This window comes from Watersipora subatra, chromosome 11, assembly GCF_963576615.1.
Source record: "Watersipora subatra chromosome 11, tzWatSuba1.1, whole genome shotgun sequence".
Classification (NCBI taxonomy): Eukaryota; Metazoa; Bryozoa; class Gymnolaemata; order Cheilostomatida; family Watersiporidae; genus Watersipora; species Watersipora subatra.
In genome coordinates this window covers 25,957,600-25,979,145 of record NC_088718.1, presented here as the reverse complement: position 1 = coordinate 25,979,145, position 21,546 = coordinate 25,957,600, and the positions used below count along the sequence as shown (strand labels likewise).

At 35.5% G+C, this 21,546-nt stretch overlaps 3 protein-coding genes across 4 annotated transcripts in view; 1 reads left to right on the top strand and 2 right to left on the bottom strand.

Moving 5' to 3' along the window:
• LOC137408418 (uncharacterized) overlaps positions 1-7,154 on the bottom strand; it is a 309,349-nt gene extending 302,195 nt beyond the window's left edge. The window contains exon 1 of the mRNA XM_068094944.1: positions 7,145-7,154. The gene's annotated coding sequence lies outside the window, so the exon portion shown is untranslated. The remainder of the gene's footprint in view (positions 1-7,144) is intronic.
• Positions 1-7,446, bottom strand: part of LOC137407910 (NACHT and WD repeat domain-containing protein 2-like) — a 47,430-nt gene extending 39,984 nt beyond the window's left edge. Inside the window, exons 1-5 of the mRNA XM_068094293.1 lie at positions 7,317-7,446; positions 5,764-5,928; positions 4,902-4,990; positions 3,731-3,847; positions 195-319 (exon numbers count right to left, since the gene is read on the bottom strand). Coding sequence (XP_067950394.1) covers positions 195-319; positions 3,731-3,847; positions 4,902-4,990; positions 5,764-5,928; positions 7,317-7,446 — 626 coding nt within the window. The remainder of the gene's footprint in view (positions 1-194; positions 320-3,730; positions 3,848-4,901; positions 4,991-5,763; positions 5,929-7,316) is intronic.
• A 4,667-nt stretch (positions 7,447-12,113) lies between these two features.
• Positions 12,114-21,546, top strand: part of LOC137408249 (lysosomal cobalamin transporter ABCD4-like) — a 31,164-nt gene continuing 21,731 nt past the window's right edge. Inside the window, exons 1-9 of one of the 2 annotated variants that reach the window (XM_068094682.1) lie at positions 12,114-12,176; positions 13,906-14,057; positions 15,128-15,284; positions 15,514-15,605; positions 17,850-17,969; positions 18,543-18,674; positions 19,263-19,277; positions 19,611-19,756; positions 19,920-20,050. In XM_068094682.1, coding sequence (XP_067950783.1) covers positions 13,921-14,057; positions 15,128-15,284; positions 15,514-15,605; positions 17,850-17,969; positions 18,543-18,674; positions 19,263-19,277; positions 19,611-19,756; positions 19,920-20,050 — 930 coding nt within the window. In that variant the 5' untranslated portion in view covers positions 12,114-12,176; positions 13,906-13,920. Of the gene's footprint in view, positions 12,177-13,905; positions 14,058-15,127; positions 15,285-15,513; positions 15,606-17,849; positions 17,970-18,542; positions 18,675-19,262; positions 19,398-19,610; positions 19,757-19,919; positions 20,051-21,546 lie in introns of both variants that reach the window. The other variant, XM_068094681.1, reaches the window with a different exon arrangement.

The following is a 21,546-nucleotide window of genomic DNA, read 5'->3' as shown; positions in this document are numbered from 1 at the left end:
TAAACCGAAATGTCAAAAGCAACTGCTTTTCCTTGCTCAAACTTGCTCCCCATGTTTACTGTGCATGTTTTTGTAGAATATCATGTAAGATAAAGCAAATAGTTGTCATAGTTTATTTGCATTAACTGCGATTAGATCACAAACTCACCGTAAGTATCATAGTTGCAGGTATTCCGTTTTCATCCTTCTGGTACCAGTTCTTAAGGAGGTCAAGTCCTTCTCCACCAAGGCTTTCTAAAGCGCTCACAAGAATCTCCCAGTCATCAAAACTGATCTCAGACTGGAGAGGTCGATTGCCATACCTCTGGCCCAGTAAACACTACATACAGGAAAAATATATACAATGTCACGGCAACAAATGTAACAAAGATACTACACATATATAGTCATATATATATACTTGCCAGGGTCGTAAAAATCTTGATTTTTTATAAAAAGCAAAATTTGTTTCGTTTAATTGGATATTTTCAATTTTTATGATAAAGTTAATTTTTTCATTCATTTTCGCTCATGTATATTGTCTGTGTATTGTATTGCACATCAGAGTGCTGATGTACCTACTGTTTGGTATTAGAGATTTACATGCTTAAGTTACACAGATTATTATATTTCTCTAATTCCGCAGCCATATAAAATTATAAGGTACAAACTACCTGTAAGTTAGTGGAGTAGAGCTACTAACAGTTTCACTATAGGTACAAATGAAAGCCAAAAACATAAAACGGAACTATGAGATATTTGAGCACATTCGTCCTCAGTGTGATCGATGCTGTTTATCAATTTCAATTATAAATACTAGCTGGCCGGTTGTTCAGTACCTAGCTAGTTTTATATTTTTCAATAAACGAAACCAAAAGTGAAGAATACTTTTTCAATGCTTGCAATTGAATTGATTGTAACAGAAAAAAGTTTGAATTCATAATGCCAATTATTAAACAGAGTAGTGAGGTGGCAACTGTACAAATTACAGTCGCCACCTCATAATTAAGCCTGCTTAAAGGTTTTCTACATAAACTCATAAGCTCTAACTTTAAACGTCCCTCTATAGCATTGCATTATACATGCAGTCAATTGTCTTTATCACACTCACTAATTCACGACAAAAGAGTGTCCATAGATTTTTTACTCACATAAAAATAAAATTGCTTATCAAGAAACACAAATTTGTAAAATTATGAAAAAACAACAAAAAAATCACGACTTCTCCTAAAAACCATGATTTAAATCATGATTTAAACCCATAGTGTAAGTCATAATAAAAAGCAACGATTTAAATCATTTCAGTTTCTCCTGCCAACCTTGATGCTTGCAACTTTAGCTAGTTAAGCATATACAAACTTTAGGCATGATTTTCGCATGGGTGGCAGCTAGCCCTACACGAGGAATTAACAGGCATAAGTTCTGAGCTCATTTCAATAATTCCAACACCAGCAAGGATACAATAAAAAGGTATTTTTCATCACTATGCAATACTACTACTAACATATACAAAACCAGCTACCTTACTTGTCATAACACAAGACAAGTATATATAGTTAACAGCTACTGTCAAGGTCTTACACGTTGTTTAAGGCACCCTTCTTAACAACCCGATGACAAATTTACATGTATATGGCTGTTAGAGAAATATAATAGTTTGTGTGACTAAAACATGTAAGTTGCTAATACGGAACAGTAGGTTCATCAGCACTCTGATGTGCAATACACAGACAATATTAATCAGCAAAAATGAGCGCAAAGAAATCAAAGCATTGAAAAAAATGATAATCACCAAAAAATTCAATTTACATCGAAAAAACTTGACCTGTTCGAAAAAATCATGATTTTTCTAACCCTGATTCTCGACAATCAGACAATAAGTTTGTCAGTTAAAGTTAAATTATGTTATATTATGGTTATAATTAATCTGAGAATCACTTTTGTCGCAGCATTTTAACAATGCTGAACCTATTTTTAAAAAATCCACGGTTGGTAACATAGCATCAATCATTTTAAGATTAATTCTTCACTAATCTGCCATCTTAAAATAAGGAAGGTGTGTTTAGGATGCTAGACTTGTTGTATACAATATATACACTCAGCACCAGCTAGCAGAGAAACTGAGTCATTAATTTCAACACAGAAACCTTAAGATTGTGTGATAGGAGACATGCTAAATTACTGTATTCAACAGAGAAATCTTGAGAGTATATGATAGGAGACAAGCTAAGTTACTGTATTCAACAGAGAAACTTTGAGAGCAATTTAAATACTGTATATGACTCACTTTAAACATCCATCTATTCCCACATTTTTGGCAAAACATCATCCTAGACATAGACTACGGTATAAATTGAATGTTTCAGACTTTAGGGAATAACTTTGGCTAAAAATCACATGACCCCCTACAATTTGATATTACAGTGATTCTAATTCTTAAATTTTTTGTTGCGAAAGAAAGTCACTTGGATCGTTCACTTTAATCAAACTGCACAATACATTCAAAATAAATGAACGCTCATCATGATAACAATTATAATAAGTGTGATATAGCAGCGTTGTTAAAAAGCCCAGGTGTTACATATCTAACTTATAATTTACTACTTTTAAGGTGGTATAAACTGAATGCGAGTCAAGCCCATACGATTACAGTTATGTCTAGAGTGAAAAGCTTTAATGCTTTAGTGCCTAATCAATAATGGATTATGTTGATACTAGGAATTATGACTGATTAAACAAGAAATTTATTGAACACATAATTTCCTTGGGGTAAAATGAACGAGTCTAATTGTATAGGATGATAGCAATGAGCCTGGCGTCGCTTGGGACTTCTTACATTTTGAAAGAGAATTACTACTATGCATTCATGACAACAATCCACCAACACGCTCAGTGAAAGTAGCTGTCCTTGATGCATACAAAAACAAATTCCTCAGTTTCTAATCATATAGGTCACGGCACATTTATACTGAAAGCGAAACCCCTAAGATTGCAAATTGAGCCCGGCATTGCTTGGAATGGTCTTGCTTTTTTACACTAAATAAGCAGGAGCTAATGCGTGGAGCCCTGGCAGTCTGTTCTCATAACACTTTGCTCATGCGAGAACTTTTTAATGTAATGGAGAACCGCTTTTATTATAGTAAATATTAATCTTCAAATCTAGATGGCAGACAGACTGGCGGAGTTAGTAGAATGTTTATATAATAATCTGAAGGTCACAAGTTGGAGTCTTGCACATAGAACTCTTTCTTTTTTGAAGTACAGTACATCAAAAACAGCTCGTTATTTCTTCATTTCTTTATGTCTTTATGTAATGCTATCAAGCCAGACCATTAGACAATCAGAGTTTCAGAAGCATATAGATGAGAGACATATAGATGAGAGACATATACGTAGATGAGAGACATATAGATGAGAGACATATAGTCATATGGGACATGAGTCATTCCAGTTGGAACACATGGTTAGAACATACTGTAGTTAGAACACTGTATATCATAGTGACTGCATTAGCCTCTAAGTACGTCAAATTTTCAATAAACACTCAAAAACACATTGCGTACATGCAGTGAAGAGAGCTTATTTTGCATAAGTAATGCTTCTAAAGTCGATAAAACACCCCGAATTTAACGTAAAAGGTCATAATTTAAAATGAACGAACTGGCCAGATGTTGTCTTGTATACTGAAACATTTCAAAACCTTTTACACGTAGATAAATTTTCCCTAATCTGAGCTCTCATCAACACTTACCACAAAGTTTGGTCCAAGGGATAACTCCTGACATGATCTAAGTTCATCCATGCAAGTTTTAGGGCCAGAGTGATCCTGTCGGGCTTCATCCCTCACACCCCACCTCATGTCCACAACCTGCGAGGAAATGATAGTTACTGTAGTGAAATTAAAACCACATACTTGATATAAGCTAGCTAAAGTACAGCTAGCCTCACACACACTAGCACTTTCCATTATTCTAGACGCAAGGTTTTTCGTTAGCAGACTTAGGCTGTCCAGTTTATAATGGATTTTAGCAGAAACTAGATTAATGTCTAGCGCTGCGCAAGTAATAAAATAAGATTCCAATGAATTTGAGAAATTTGCATGCAAGCTAGTGAAGCTAGTAGTTTACTACAATAAGAGCCGTGTTGTTCATCTGAAGCCAACTTGTTATGTTTCCCGCAATTATCTAGCATGCAAATGTTACCTTCAAGCGTGCTAGTAACCAATAGCATTTTCGCAAGAGCAGCAAAATATGTGCACTATTATTTCATAGCATGGCAAGGACAGTATAGTGTAGTGGGTTAGCTCTCCTGTCTAAAGACATGGAGGTTTCGATTTAAAATTCAGCACAGAGCAGATTTTTCATTCCTAAAACCTTTAATGCTATAACTGGACACACGAACAGACACCAGACAAGCATTGAGATTTATATATACATTTAGATAAGTCATGTTTTGCTTTTAGCCTAGTGAACTGATTTGAAGAAACTAATAGGTATGTTTTATTTTATTTTTTGTATTTTTTGTTTTGTCACCTTTTTTGTTTTTGTATTCCTATAAATTGCGCACTTGGAAATCGTTGATTATTGTTATTTTAGTCTGAACGGTATCATGATTATGATGAAATAAAATCAATAGAAACATGAGTGAAGACCTTATAAGGCTCAACTCACGTGTTACAGTTACAGTGTTCCAACTCTCAGTTCAAATGATTGTACTCAAAGCAACTTCGCTTGATCAAATTTATTTGAATAAAATTGCTTGCATTTGGTTAGATGAAAAGAATGTATATATCAACAGAACACTAAACGACAACAATAGAAGCGTCTTTTAAAATTGAAGCTCTATCCTCGACGCCTGCACAAATCTGCTTATTAAGTTAAGATGTCAAAGATAAGGTTTTGCATCACAACTATGAAAAATACCTGAAACTCGAGGCTGTATTCATTTTGACAAAACCTTTGGAGACGAGGGTAGACTTCTGTGAAGAGATAGTTTCTCTCAACGTACATATCTGAAGTAAAAATAAAACTGAAATACAATCAGTGAGCCAAGATACAAGAATAAGCTGAAACCACCTAAAAGCACAAGTCTCAGAAACCTTTCTATAACAAAACTTTGAAAAGTTTAAAATTTCAAATCATCATCTTTTCATGCTTTAAAAAGCTGTGTTAAAAATCCAGTCCAGTTGAAGCTGGTGGTTGAAGTGCTTGAAAATGACGTTGCAGTTCAGTAAAAACGTGGCCAGTAAAATAATCAAAATAAGAAAGAATGGTGAATGGTAGACAGAGGGTTGAACAGTAGACAGAGTGGTGAACAGTAGACAGAGTGTTGAACAGTAGACAGAGTGTTGAACAGTAGACATAGTGTTGAACAGTAGACAGAGTGGTGAACAGTAGACAGATTGTTGAACAGTAGACAGAGTGTTGAACAGTAGACAGAGCGTTGAACAGTAGACAGAGTGTTGAACAGTAGACAGAGTGTTGAAAAGTAGACAGAGTGTTGAACAGTAGACAGAGTGTTAAACAGTAGACAAAGTGGTGAACATATAGACAAAGTATTACACAGAAGACAGAGTGTTGAACGATAGACAGAGTGTTGAACAGTAGACAGAGTGTTGAGTGGTAGACAAACTATTAGACAGTAGAGAGAGTGTTAGACTGTAAACAAAGATGGTAAACAGAGTGTTGGGTGGTAGATGGGGTGATAAAAACTGACCACAATGCTAGAAAGTGTACAGCATCAGCACATACAGAGCATATTTAGCCTTCATGGGTTCAGACTAACCGGTAAAGGTGGAGCTGAGAAATATCTTGACTACTTTGTTGGAGGGCGGAGGCAAGAACTCGAGCCTCCCAGACAGCACATAACGTGAAAGTTCTGCTTCTGTAGGCTCCCACTGGGGTGCAGCGACGCGTTTGGCCCATGTGAGTGATTCCTCATCAATCGGATCTGCAGTTCCCAAAAGCATTCCAAATGGCATCACATGTTAATAGTTCTAAAGCTGCATAAAACAGATTTACTTCCATCCAATGTTGCATTATGGGATTTGTTAGGCTCAGGCTATATTGGTGTCTGAGCTCAAGGCAGCACAGGTGGTCTTGGTAAATATGGTGAGCGGACAAAGCTGGATAAAGTTAGTGGGTAAAGCTAGTAGATTAGGTAGTATAAGGCAGTATATAAGGACGTGTAATGAACGGCGGACGCTCTTCTTGGTCTCCTTCACGTCAATACATAAAAGTACATCGATTTATACAACATCCAAGTGTTAATTTTTTACTACTACTACTACTACTTTTTACTACCTTTACAACGACTCACTTTAGTACCTGTACAATGACTCACTTTACTACCTTTACAACGACTCACTTTAGTACCTGTACAATGACTCACTTTACTACCTTTACAACGACTCACTTTAGTACCTATACAAAAACATTGATCATGGATCACAGAGTCAACAGATCCACCAAAAAACTTTGCTACAATAAATTTAGGATGTTGGCAAGCCTTTTGCTACAAAAACGGACCGGTTAGTTTTGTTTACTCAGAATTCACAAAATATTATTGCTGTTTAATAGTTTTTTATTTTCAGTTTAGGACGGATTAAAAGAAAAATAGTAAACAGTTACCTGAACGTATTTCTGCTAGTAAACATTTTCAGTGCTGGTCTTCAGATATTACTAATAACTACATTTTATATTAGAGAAGGGGAGGCTGCATTTCGGTCAAACTGTGAAAACGAGTTTTTTTTGCAGCCGGTTTGACTGAACTAAAAGTCACTTAAACGTGGGCTCCATTTGTCAAATGCATTGGTTCTTCCGCTGATTCCAAAAACCTTTGCTTAAGGCTCTGTGAGAAAAACTCTAGCTTAACACCAAAAATATCCAAGTGAACATCAGCAAAAAAGTTTCGGCATGAATTATTTCCGTCAGAGTGAGCAGAAAGATTCCGTAGTGAAAGCGTTAGGCAGCAAGTGATTTATCTTAAAGTAACCTACAGTGCTACATGGTCACATTTATAGTCAGGTTTTTCCATTATTCCGCAAGCGATTCAACAAAGATGCAGCTTGCTTAATACAAGCTAATACAAGAATATAGTCGCCCGAGAAGCCATATTTTGTTCATTGCTGTTCTGGAAAATCATTGAGCTGATGATATATCCAGACAAGAAGGTCCAAATCAATGCAGCACATAATATATGTTTGCATCATTCAGTCAGCGTTGTAAAAATATTATAACATCCAATCCCTTCCAAATATTAAAATGAAAAACTGAATGACTTCGTCAACTTTTCAGAGGTTTCCAATTAGCAGGAGATACCACTTAACCTTGTTATACCTTTGATCGCTATCCTTTGTTCTCTTAGTACCCCTCCTTTCTTAGGTGGACCTCTCTTTGAAGCGACACTCTTCTGGGGAGCTTTCCCAGAAAACTCGGATAAATCATATTCATATAAACCCTCCGACATCTTTCCTTCTGTCTAATTACGGTTATAACATAGACTCAATTCTAAAATATAAGGATAACAAACAAACTTCATCATTCTGTTAAGGCTGCTTCTGTATAACAATTAGAGAGATTTAATTCAGCAAATCCTCTATCATAACTACAAACATGTTCGACGATGCAATTATTAAGCTATAAGAGTGATGGTGATAAAAATGCATGAAAACATTTTGTTTGCAAACTTTCTGCACAAATGTTATGCAAATGACATTCAGCTAGCATAAACCAGTTTAGACCCACAAAAGGCTTAGACAAACATTAAAAAGATACTTTTATGGTGAGTTTGCAAAGTGCTGCCGTACGTATGCCCGTCTTATTAATATCTATGTATGATTCAGTGAGATAATGCTTGCTGGAGCTCCGTTGATATAAGTTATGTGTTCATAGTGAGCAAATCATTAACGAACACCTGCAAGAAAGCACAGGGCGAAGCAACTCTAACTTTCCACTGTAGCGAGCTGTAAAGGATTTCCAATAGAGTTTTTACTTAGCCACAACAACCATTGTAACACTCAGAATGACAAACAGTTGTGATGATATCAATACACTTTGCAATCAGTAGAAATAATGTGTTCACAATTACAGTGGTGCGAAATCAGCTGGACCCTTTGTTAAAAAATTAAAATTTTCATTAACAACATTGTTACTCATCATGAATTTAGTCAAAAGCCATAAAATATATAATGAACTAACCCTCATTTTGTCCTTATTTCAAACATACACACCAAACAACGGTAAAATTATGTTTTTAAAAGATTATGTAGGCTAAATTCCAAACATTTTATTTTGTAATGGCTGAAGAGAACAATCGGTAGAGATAAGATCACACCATATATATTTTAATTTGCTTATTTCAAAACTAGATTTTGGAAACAAAAAATTTATACGTAAAAACTTTAAAAACAGAAATCATCTGTAGCCTTGTAATATGTAATACAATAACTTCTATTAATTGGTTTGAGAAACCACATCTAATAGACTATTTGATGGGATATTCTGAATTTCTGAATGACCAGATGTTGAATTTAGTGGTGTATAATTTATCTATACATGTATATATATTTCTCAATGTTGGTCATTCGTCGTTGTATATGTCTATCTATAGCTATTATTATCTTGGAATAAAAAAATCAGTAAAGCAGAATATTTGATCTCAGAACAAATGTTCACCAATCCGACACCTTACTAACTAATCAACAAGAGCTTGATCAATTCACTAGGCAATATACCTATGGTGCTATATGGGAGCAACTGCGGTTCCGACGCAAAGTGATGGCGCAACGTCATGAGAAGCAGTAGCTCTTATCAGTAAGCTTACTCAAAATATTCATTGCAATATACCAGGCTAATAGCAAGCGGCAGGCAACTCTCATTACCTCTCATTGTTTATAAGTTGATTTTTAATACCCGGGCAACGCTGAGTAGCACAGCCAGTGTTTGTATATTAGTAACACAGATAGGAACAACATATATACGTGTATATATAAATCTCAAAGCTTTTCGTCTGTGGTTCGGTCTGTCAAGCTATAGTGATTAGTATGTATCGAGAAATGACAAATCTGTATAGCAGAAGATTTGATCTCGGAACCTCCCATTCACCAGGCAATAACTTATCCAATTAAGCTATGCGAGATGCAATGATTCATTGGGCTATATGAGTCGTTATTTGGTTTGAAATACGCATAGCGCTATGGGTTACGCCACGTCACTAAAGCTTGCTCTCACGTTTTTATTAGTAAGTTTGGCAATATGGATATGTACTAGCTTACTCATATTAGCCATTGGCAATGTGCTAGGCTAATGGCAAGCAGCTACATCACCTGCCACCGTTTATAAGCAGTTCTTTAACACACAATGTCAGGCCTTCGGCTAGTTACAAATAATATTGCAAAATTTAATTATAAAAGATTGTTCAATGAATAAAGTGGGTCCAGTTTTTTTTGCACACCACCGTAACTGCATACAGTCGTCATCCTTCTTCAATTCACTAATGAAATCGCGTCCTTATATACAGAGAATACGTGGTAAGCTTCGCCCATCACGCTAGGTGGAATAGCCAAGATAATATAGCCCTTTCGAGTAACTAGGTGGAGCCCATCCCAAGATCCCGCTGGATGATGCCACAAAACAAATAACAATGTTGATAGATGGTGTTAACTAACTTATAGGTTATAGCTGGCTCATTAATACAGCGCTAGCAGCCATCCTACAATTCCTGATTACAACTCTAATCAAACGAGTTTCCTTCAAGGCAGCAGATGATGGGTCATAGAAAATAGCTAAAGCAGCAGAAGCAAACCCTACAAAAGCACGAGTTATCTGCCTACCATTTTAGTAGGCCTATATCATTATGCTCTTTGATATATCTAAACTAATAACCTCGGCACTGAACATCTGCAGTGTTTAGTTAAAGATTGAAATCAGCCTTTTGTTTAGCTGTAACATAATAAATTGTTCATACAAACAATGAATTGATAGTTGACCTTATATCTTAGATATCGCGGTATTATAGTTACATCTACAATATTTCGGCTCAAGTAAATTTTTATCTCCTGATATTAATTATCTGATTGGTCTTATAAAAGTCCATACATCATGTTAGCAAGATGTGAGAAACATTACAACAGCGGCAAAATAAATTCAATAGTCCGCATCAAAATCTATTTATTCAGACCACTTCCACACTTAAGCTGATCATGAATAACAAAAATTCTCACCTTCAGGAAATACAAGGTGATTAATACAAAAACATGATTAACGATGAGCTCTGCCAACTCGAGGTTAAATGTTTCAGTTGAAATAAATTTTGTTTACCTATGGCCTATTTGACAGAAACTTGATTACAGTTGAAAAGGCGAAATTGTCCATGTAGGCAACTTGGTGTAAAAGGGTATTGGCGATGCTGCGGTAAAAGGTGAGATAGAAGTTCTGGTTTGTTGAACTAATTTTGATAGAAAACTGTTGAAAAGCGGTCATATAGCATTATTAGTTCTCGATGACTTACCAGCATAACAAGTCTTGCAATATCTTGCTAATAACATAGCCGCATTTTAAATATTCACATTGTGCAAGACTAATTTATGTTTATTAATGGTTAAGTATGTTTTTTTTTAATTAGAATATTGATACATACTGTATTGTATATAGTCTGTATTCTGTACATATTGTATTATCATACCAAATAGTATGAATTTTGGATTTACTTCCTTTTGTGAGTGTTGAAGAAAATCTAAGTTCTATCTAATATAAAAATATTTAAGTATTCAAACTGTACCAACAAGACAACATCTAATATTGTTCGTTTTCTGCTTACTGCTAATCAACAACATGTAATAATTTTTATTACACACAAACAATAATAGAAGAACCTGTAGCCATATATGCATTTGATGATTTGACGCAGATGATCAAAAGTTCTTGTGTTAGGAGTTGGCTCGCTGAGACAGTTGTGAGATTACACTAAACAACAGGGAACAAAAAACATGAAAGCAAAATTTATAGGCCTACTGAAAGCCTATACCACCTAAAGAAAAGAGAGCCCATGAGCCAGACCTAAGTAGTGATCAAAGATTATCACAAAGCCTATTTAGACGAGTAAGAAGACGAGTAACTAAGCCTTTTTCATACAGACAACAAACCTGTAGCAATAAGAACACAAATGTGCTGAATCAGTATAATTTCATAAAAACTCGTTGGCGGATCTAGGTGCTACAACTCGTTCATTGAACTCACATACAAAAATTAACGAAGGAGTGAAGGTCATACTTAGCAATAGAGTCTTATTGAGCAATTAGGTGCGTAATGTGTGAAGTGTATAAAGATTAAATGTTAGCAAGCAAATCAAAAAATATGTAAATATGTTACAGATGCGGCATAAACAAAGCACGTAGCTATTAGCAAAATATGGCGAGTAGGGTAAAAAATCAATTTTAGCGAACACGAGTCAGTTGGCAGTCTGCAAATAGTGCTCAAGCTGCTACACATAGTGTTCCTGTAGCAATTCTTTTTAGTATTCTTGTAGTTACAGACATTTAACACCGGTCTTCTCGACTTTACCTTTTAAAGGGTTGAAGGTGCTTCTATACAACATAGATATGCAGCATGCAAATATCCGATCTTCTGTCGCATTATTTGTATGCTCTCCAAAACATCTCGCTATGGTAACTGCCTTTTCAGGATTTTAATACCGAAGACAAACAGTCTGCTTTTGCGCCACAAATGCTTAAAAAAATATCAATAAAAATCCGATCGTATAAAGCCAGTTCTTTGCGTAACCAAAGTTCTGAGAAAACATCGAGCCCTTTATATTCTTAAAGCTATCACTTCACCGAGCCACTTTTACACTTTCAGCAGTCCAAGGTGGCCAATCGTAGGCGTAAATTTGTCTGAGTTGGAGTGCTTGTGCATCTTATACATTTAGAAGTTCACTATGCGTTGTCATTTTTGGGAGATAATCATTTTTTATGAAGTTAAGAATCAGTTTTTTTTGCTTCAATTTTGTCGTATAAGCTGCAAACTTCACTGAGCATATTTTGCTTGATTGCAGAAATGGAACAACTCAAATACAGACCTATTCAAGAAAAAGTGACCTTAGCTCAAGTGAAGCGGTTAGCTAGCATCATTTTTACGACTCAGAAAAAGAAAACATATTTGCTTCTCTGTGGACAACTGTGTATAGTCCTATTAAAAGAGGTAGAATTATAAATCAAGTCCGTAGGCCTATGTGGTAGCACGACTTGCATGCATGTGCTACGTACTACATGTAAAGTTGATTATGTAGTAAAACTACTAATAAATATATATAATATAAACATTTATGTTTGACAGACATGCAAAATTTCAAACAATAGTTCACTGTAGATTACTAAAATGAGTACACCCTTTTCTTAGAAGTACGGCTCCAACATTTGCACCTTAGCATGCTCTGCTGCACGATGCTGTGCACTACTCCCATTAGATATGAGTTGTATATTTAGAGTAATCATTGGCGACAATGATTACTATAAAAATATTTTACCATAAGCACTAAAGTGACTTATGGTAAGGTTATAAAAATGGTCTGTGAATAATGCTGAAAATTAATCAGATGCAATAGGCCTACTTGCTAATCTCTGTCTATCAATTCACGTCCAGCAGCTGATGAGCAAGTAATAATCCTAACTTACTTATTTGAGTTAGAGAGAAAGCTTGTTCACTCAACATCAAAATTAAATTTAGTAATTATAAGCTTTTACACCATGATATTTCAATCTTAAAAACCCTTGCATGTACCCTCTGAAAAACTTTAACATGTTTTCTAATGCTCACTGATTTCTGCGTTCGCTCTGTCTGATATTGATAATGTTTAGAATTTGACAAGTGCATAATTTTGTAACGCTGTACACTAAAATATTGGTTGATATTAAATAGCACCAGCTTTATAAGTACCCAACAAATTATGTCACAGGCATAATTGGCTAGCTGCAGACTCTGCTTACAAAACATTAAGATAACTAGCTAGGCTTATTGACCTTATGACTTCCTGTATCCTGACTAGAAAAGTAATGCGAGTCTTGGCATGTTGAAGTAGATTGCCCTTAAACAGACACTAGCAAATGTTTGTTAGCCATCGATTATAAAACACTTGAAAATATTATATTATATGTTATATTATATTATATATAAATATTATGGTTGCACCAAAAATCTAGTCTTGTAGGTAATCTAATCTTGAAATAAGCAAATAAGAATGTATGTGGTGGGATCATATCTTTACAGATTGTTCTCTTCAACCATTACAAAGATGAAATACTGCGAATTCATCCTACATAATCATTCGAAAACATAAGTTTACAGCTGTTTGTTTACAAGTTTGAAATCATGACAAAAATGATAATTAACTTACTATATAATCTGTGGCTAAATTCAAGATGAGTAACAATATTGTTAAAGCAAATTTTAGTTTTCCAACAAAGGGGTTCAGTTTATTTTGCATACTAACTAAAAGAATCATACTTGATACAAGGGCAGCTGACTACCAGGGCAGCTGACGACAGCTGAAATTTATACCAGCTGACGACAGCTGCCCTAGTAGTCACAATGAATGAGTTGGGTTGATTTTAAACTTAAAACATCCTGGTAGTCAGATCACCCAAAACAACACACAAAATCTCAAATGATAGAAAAATATCTATACATTGTATAAAATATCCTTAAATTTTATGTAAATGACCCTTTAACTGTTTAATCGGTGCATGCAATAGAACAGAGACTATACTTTGGAAAAAGTACTTAGTGTGAATTGTATAAATTTGTCAAATAATACAATAGTACACTCTGGAAACAGCATAGCTTTGTCTATTAAATTATTCAAGGAAAGGCAACTCATACTCCGTTGCAAATATTATTATTCACTCACAAAAAACAATTGTGTATTTTACAGATTATAATATATGTTATGGGACTCATTCCTTCACACTTCTACCTTATTCTGGAAGCTGATTCTAAGCAAAGGAGTCATTCTACGTTTGTAGCTTTAGTGATCTACACAGCAGTGGTTGTAGTGGCTATCTCATTCACCAGAGCTAGCCAGAGGTACTTAGCTATATATATATTAAGATATCTTAACTCGCTTGCTACTCTTATTTTCTAATTCTATGTATGCGTAGTTCAAGTGACCTGATTAATGGGTGACTTAAATACATTTATAACAGACTAAATTGGTATTCTTTAGATCACATGAGATTAACTTAGCTTTCACTATTACCTGAGAATTGTTAATCGCTCTTTTGCTGGTATAAATTTTGGCTTTGGTCGATTGCTGAGGTATGAGTGACTACCAGTTGAATTTTGTTGCAGCTGACACCTGTTTAACACTCTGAAGTCTTTTCTTGAGATTATCTGAGGAGTTGTTTTCCTACTTGATTTTACCTCTTGAGTAAACTAGGCTTCTAAGTTTCCCTTTGTTTTTTTCAAATTTCCAGTTTACTTAAGATTATGAACATTTGGTCGCTCAGCGCATTATTCGTTTTCAGTTTATTTCCACAGTTTCAAGTCGATTGGACACTCAGTCCTTGAGATTCGATGAAATTCTGGCCGACCAAGAAATGAAAAATGGCTGCTGACAGAACATAAGTTGTTAATTATTATTATAACACACTGATTGAAATTCTCAGTAATGAAGGACATAAATAGACAAAGCTAGAAAGGTTCTCCTCAGCAACAAAAGCTTTGCACTAAAGCTATATGTTTGTCTATTAATAACAAATATATACACTCTATCAGACTCGGGGTACTGCAATCATTACATTTCTTTAGTTATCTCTAAATCATTACATCATTGAAAGAAATTCAAAAAATGTACTATATTTAAATTATGTTTCTTTATTGAGTTTTACAAGCCTAGAGCTTAAAAATTTTATCCAGTTAAAGAGGAATTGTGCTATCCCAAGTGCTTTTATGGTCAATGTCAAATTGTTATTACAGTCTAGGATCAGGGGAGATGCTTGTATACTATACAAGGTTAGGCTTCAAAATGTTAAAAAAAGCACATTCTATAAATGAGTATAACATGGAAATTCTCTTATTTCACTTTCAGTCTAAATTATTCCTCGTTTTGATTTGTTTGGCAGTTTACTATAGAGCACATGCTATTCTCTTTTTAGCCTTGTTACCGGATTTCTCTTTATATCTTGGCGAGAGTCTCTGACCCAAGCCCTTCACAACAAGTATTTTTCAGGACCCTACACAACTTATAAGGCAAATGATCAACATGCGGAGAAAGACAATCCTGACCAGCGGATTGCGAGTGACGCTTCTGCAGTACGTATTTTATTTGTGGTCACATTAAATACATCTACTAAATCTATTAGATACATCTACTGAATTTACTCGATACATCTACTGAATCTACTAGATACATCTACTGAATCTACTAGATACATCTACTGAATCTATTAGATACATCTACTGAATCTACTAGATACATCTACTGAATCTACTAGATACATCTACTGAAAGTGAATCAGTAAAAACTCATTTTCTATTACAGGTGTGCAATGACCTGGCTCAGGTGGTGCCGGTTCTCCTGGTATCCCCCTTCACCATCACCTACTACTCTTACCAGTGCTGGCTTGTTACAAGGTAGGAAGTCTCTTTGTCTCTCACACTCCAATTTCTTTCTGACTGGCTAAGAAAAAAATGCTTGTTGTTTTAAAGTGGGCTTCTCAGCAGTTAGGGGTGTAATCTGTTGCTCGCGAAGGTGCAGGAATGCAGGGGGTGCAGGAATGCGGATGCAGGAACGCAGGGGGTACAGGAACCAGTTTTCATCTCTTCTATGCACCAAAATCAATATCATAACATCATCTCTACGTAAGGTGTCTATCACCTGTTTACATGTCATTTGTTTAAGTCATTTAGTTAAGATATGGATCAAGAAACTCTTTGTTCTCCTCCTAGTTCTGGATTTTCAAATCTTTCTTCATCTAGCTCAGTAGTTCTTGGCCAGGGTTTGACCAAACCTTACGGCTTCAGTCTCAGAGGTCTCTCAAATACAGCAGCAAAAGTCACTCTGTTTTGCAAGATTTCAAGAAAATAAGCAATTGGTTGTGAATTCATTCATTGTATTGGTTTAGGTTTTTGAACGCTGTGAAATTAATGCACCATTAATTTGGTGCACTAGAAAATCATATAGAGTACTTGTCTTGAATGGGGAAAAATCATATTTTGTTTTTCAATAAAGAAGTGAAAACACTTATGAAACTGCTGGGTTTCAGTACTTCCAACAAGGTTAACAACCATTGATCTAGCCTCATGTTTCTCAGGTACGCATTGCTGAAGAGCTTAACTCTATCTAGACAGGCAACTTTATTGTAATTTGAAGTAATTCTCTCACGGAATCATTTGTAAATGTTCAGCATATTTATGAACTAGTGAACTGAACATGTAAAATGCATTGCAGTCGCAGTAAATTTTTCACCTAGATATTTATGTAGTTGCATTAGCAGTGCAGTAGCAGTAAACATGTCATAGCCATGCAGTATAATTGCAATTACATACTTTGACTATCGCTCAGTACATAGTACGCATGCAGTGAAATTATTTTGCAATGCGCTGTAAGCAGTATTGGTGTAGTGGCAGTATTGCACACTGCATTGCTACTGCACAGTGTGAAGTGCTGCATGCAGTGGGAGTGTTGCTAGTGCCCATTTTGTATCGCTAGATGCAGTAGGAATCAAGTATTGAGATAACTTGATTGCAACCGCAACACAATTGCAAGATTTGAATGCTGTTCAAATTTTATTATGAATTTGCAAACAAATTGAGCACATTTAGCATGTTGTAGGCCTATATGGTTGCAATGAAAACTACTACGGCTTTAATTTATAATAATAATAATGCAATTACAATACAAAAACCCCAATTTCATCGGTCGGAATGGTTGTAATGCCTGACTCCCTATTCCGAAATGATATGGGAGTTAGAGACTCAAGTTTATGAGCTGACTGAACATAACATCTGACAATTTTGTGCAATGCAGTACAGATGCTTGGAAAGTCAGCAGTGTTAGTTGATCCACATTATCATATTCCTACTACTGCAAAGTTACAGCACACATGAAGTTTCAAGCTTTAAAAAATGCGCATTCGCAGTATGCATGAATCGCTGGGTTTTAAGGAATACGACATGGAAGTAAATGCGCAGTAGATCACATTGGGCAATTTGCAATAGAAATGCAGTTGCAGTAGAAGTGAATGCATACTGGACATTGGAAGTTGTGATACATTGCAGAATTACTGTGTATTGCACAGGGATGACCCTGAGTGGAGGTCAATGGCCTACGAACCTTCTTTATTACTTTGAAGCTGACTCTACTTTGAAGCATTACCAACTCAGCCTACTTGCCATGTTACCATTCCTTTGCTTCATATCCCAATTTTGTGGAATCTCCTTCAAGATAGCTTAGTATTAGCTCTGTGAACAAATCCTATGATTGACCTACTTGATGGGGCGTGGTCATCAAACCTAAGTTCTTTACTTATTCATGGCTAAATAATTTATGTCTATTTAAAGTGGCAATCTGAATTGTAAAAATAACGTCATTTTCTCACTGTTACATATAGGATTGCGTGAGCTAATACACGCATATATTTATTTGAAAAACGTGCAGCCAAAAGCTTTTCAGCGAACAGGAAATGTTTTGCAAAAGGCAGATCAAGGGAAGACAAGTCTTAGTTTTGGCATCAACCAATTGTAATAAGTTATTGCTGCAGGAGCTAGTAAACGGTGTGTCACACATTCAACTTAAAGCTGATAGTAGATATACTTTAAGATGTATTAATCTTCTCTCATAGTACGATGCTAGCAGCTTTTTTCTGTTTATTCCAGCTATCTTGGTCCAGTCTCCATTTTGGCTTTTTTTCTCATCGCAACCATAATCAACAAGCTTATTATTGATGGTGTCGCGAGATGGACGTACAGACAGGAGCGATTCGAGGGCAACTTCAGGTATGTATAGATGTGAGAATGGCATGAGCGTTATTTGAGCTGTTGGATATGGAAACTGGTTTAATTTACAGACACGCCTTTCAACCACTTTTATATAAATTGCTAGTTTTATATGCCTAGACAAGAATATTCATGTTTTAATGGTTGAAGATAACAATATGAAAAGATATTATCACACCACATATATTTTTATTTATCATAAGCAAATTAATTTGTATGCGGTTTGATCATATCTGTACGGCTTGTTATCTTCAAGCATTAAAGTAATGAGATGTTCAGAATTTAGCCTATATAATAATTTAACAACATTTACAGTTGTTTGGATTATATATTTAAAATCAGTACAAAATGAAAACTAATTTAATATATTATTTATGGCAATTGACTAAATTCACGATGAATAACAATGTTGTAAATGAGGATTTTAGTTTTCCAGCCAATGGGCCCAGTTTATTTAACAGCTATGTAGGACAAAATAAGAATTAATCTTTCTATATGCCGAGACAAGAATGTTTATATCTTCCCCACACTAATCTTTTGTAGAGGTCATTGCCATTTGTGTGCTATCTGTAGATACGGTCACATGTTAGTGAGAGCTCATTGCGAATCATCCGCCTTCTTCCAAGTGCATAAGGTTGAAGAGCAACAGTCGAATGAATCCCTTGATTCTCTACTTGGAGTTCAAGAACATCTGATGCTTTGGAAGTAGGTCAGCCATTCTTATGGAGCGCATTCTTACACTAACAACTATATCAGTTAAAACCTACTGTCTTTGTTATTACAGACTAGACTATGAGATGTCATCTAACATATGAGAATAATTATAATTTTTATGTGGAGAGAACTTTTATTCACCACTTCTTGTACGAAAAGATAAGTTCAGTTTGTCAATATTTGCTACACCAGATTTTATAATTGACTAGTGGTCTGGTAGTCTGGTGCGCCTGGCGATATCGTCATGTGTAATAAGTAAAGTGTTGGAATGTGGTGGATTAGCGCAAATTGTGGATTACTGAAGGTGGTGAATTAGCACAAGTGGTAGATTAGCGCAAGTGGTGGATTAGCGCAGGTGGTGAAGTGTTCGCCTATCAAACTGAATGTCAGGAGTTCAAATCTAGTTAAAAGCGATCTTTTTTGTAACCTCTAAGCATCGCTTCAGACAGACACGGCTCTTATCATAGAAAAGATTTGTTATACCTAAATGTACAAAAGTATTGTTTGCATCTTGTTATTTGACAGGTGAAGATAATTTCCTTATATATGGTTAGATGGACATAACTGTTTTTATTTCAGGTACGCCCAGAACATGTTCGTATACTTATGCGACTACTCAGCTAGTATCCTCAGCTATGTCATGGTTTCTATTCCCATTTTCGCTGGTCATTATGATAACCTTTCAGGAGCCGCTCTTGCCTCTATAGTCAGTCAGTGAGTTTTATTAATCAATGAGAGTTGTCTTACTTTTTTTTGAAAAACACTTTGTGATGTAATCAGTTAGTATCTGAAAGTTTTTCTGTTCAGCTAGCAAAAAATGTTAAAATCTTGAGCTTTATGTGATAGATCATGTAATGGTAACTCTGCAGGCAGCGCATGTTTATTGCTGCCGTTGTAAGACTTGATCCTTTCACTTACTACTTTCAGGTATTCCTTTAAGAGCATGACCCTCTTCAACTGTTTTACCACGATAATTGACCTCTCTAAACAGGCCGCTACATTACTTGGCAATTCCCAAAGAGTGGGAGACTTTATTGAGGCTCTAGAGCTCATTGACAAGCAGTCAACCAAAAGTAGGTTCGCGGTGAACATTGTGGAGGTCATTGCATTTAACCGAGAACAACTTCTCTAATCGATAGTATTTCTCTTAGTTTATATGTACAGTATATTCCCCTTCATCAAGTTAGCGTCAGTTTTATCAACAAAAAGTGCTCAGTAGCTGACATGTTATGGCAGGTCGACGTGAGACATATGGAGACAGATGCCCTGAGGCTACATCTTTTCATTCTATACAGGCAGACACTGACATTCTCGTAGACTCTGAGTTATTTGATAACGCCGAAGTTGATAGCCAGAGTTCCTACCAGGTTGGTTAAGTTTAAGTCTACTTAAGTAAACGAGTTCGCAGGCTAAATATCAAACGCTTGCCTCCATGCCAGACACTTTCATTAATTATTTGTCGAGTGTAGGCAGCTGTTGGAGCAGAAAGCATGTATACATATTTAATATTGATGATAAATGATTGTGAACTTTGTTAGAATGTCCTACGTGGTGCCAAGGAAATACATAGTTCATGTGTGTGGGAGGCAAAGCGTGCATTGGCCATATAGTCACTAATAATGTATAACATTTGTGTTGGCTCTGGTAATCATCAACAAAAGGATGTTTTTTGTTACACCTAACAACAAAAATAAGAAGACGTAAGTCAGAAATTATTTAGTGAGTTGAATAAAAGTGTTTAAAAGCTGCTAATCTAATAGTATTGTAGAGGAGTCGGGATAGTGAATTGAAGGTTGTAGTAGCAGAGAGTTCATAAACTGAAACATTTGATGGTTCATGTAATATGTTGGTGTTATGGAATAGAAAACAATGTCTGTCATATGTCTGGAAGGTTAAATACGAATATTCTGAACATCTGGGCTGGAGCAGAAAGCATGTATACATATTATTATTATGTATACTTTACAAACAACCCAATATTCTGGGTTGTTTGTGATGAGGCAATATGTTCCAAGATTTTGTGATGTGATTGGTGGAAGTGTGGTGTAAGATTTCGGTAAAAGGAGTATCTTTGTCTGCTGTCAATATGGCGAGACTGGGAAATATATATCAACGGCATTGATCAGATGAAATTTATAAATTGATAGTAAAACAACAGTGCTGTCTCTATATGTCTATCAAATATCTGCCTTGCTTAAAGAAACATGTTTGATAATCACTTATGATGAAGCTGAGTAGTTTTGTTGATCTCCTCCATGACAGCATGTTACCCTCTATATGCAAATTGAAACATACAGTGTCCATATTGAGATGAGTAATCAACAAACAGTGTGCATATCAATCTTCAAACGATTGCTGATACATCACTACAAAATTTTCCTGACATCACAATCTCACTCTCATTTCAGTAAGGTAATATTGTTATTTGTTTTTGACGAAAACAGTGTTATCAACATATGCATATGTGGTACTCAACAAGAGCATTGTAAACAAGTCATTTATGTATAGTAGAAAGAGTGTGGGAGCAGGAATGGATCCAGGTGGCACTCCAAATGAGTTATGCAAACTACTTGATTGGACATTCTTACCACTTGCAAATTGCCTTTGATCTGATGGGTAAGAAGTAAGCAACTTGACTGGAGAGTCTGTGATTACAATTGCTTTTAGCTCCTGCACTAAAAATCATTGTGGTTGACATCACTGTATGTCCATACTCCAACCAGATTCTATGTGATGAAGCCGCTTGGAGTCAGCAGATAATCCTGGAGGCATTCATTTATATTTTTCTTAGATATTTTTGATAATATCAGCAATATAGATCTCCAGATATATAGTTGTTAGCATCTTCACCGTTTCCTAGTTT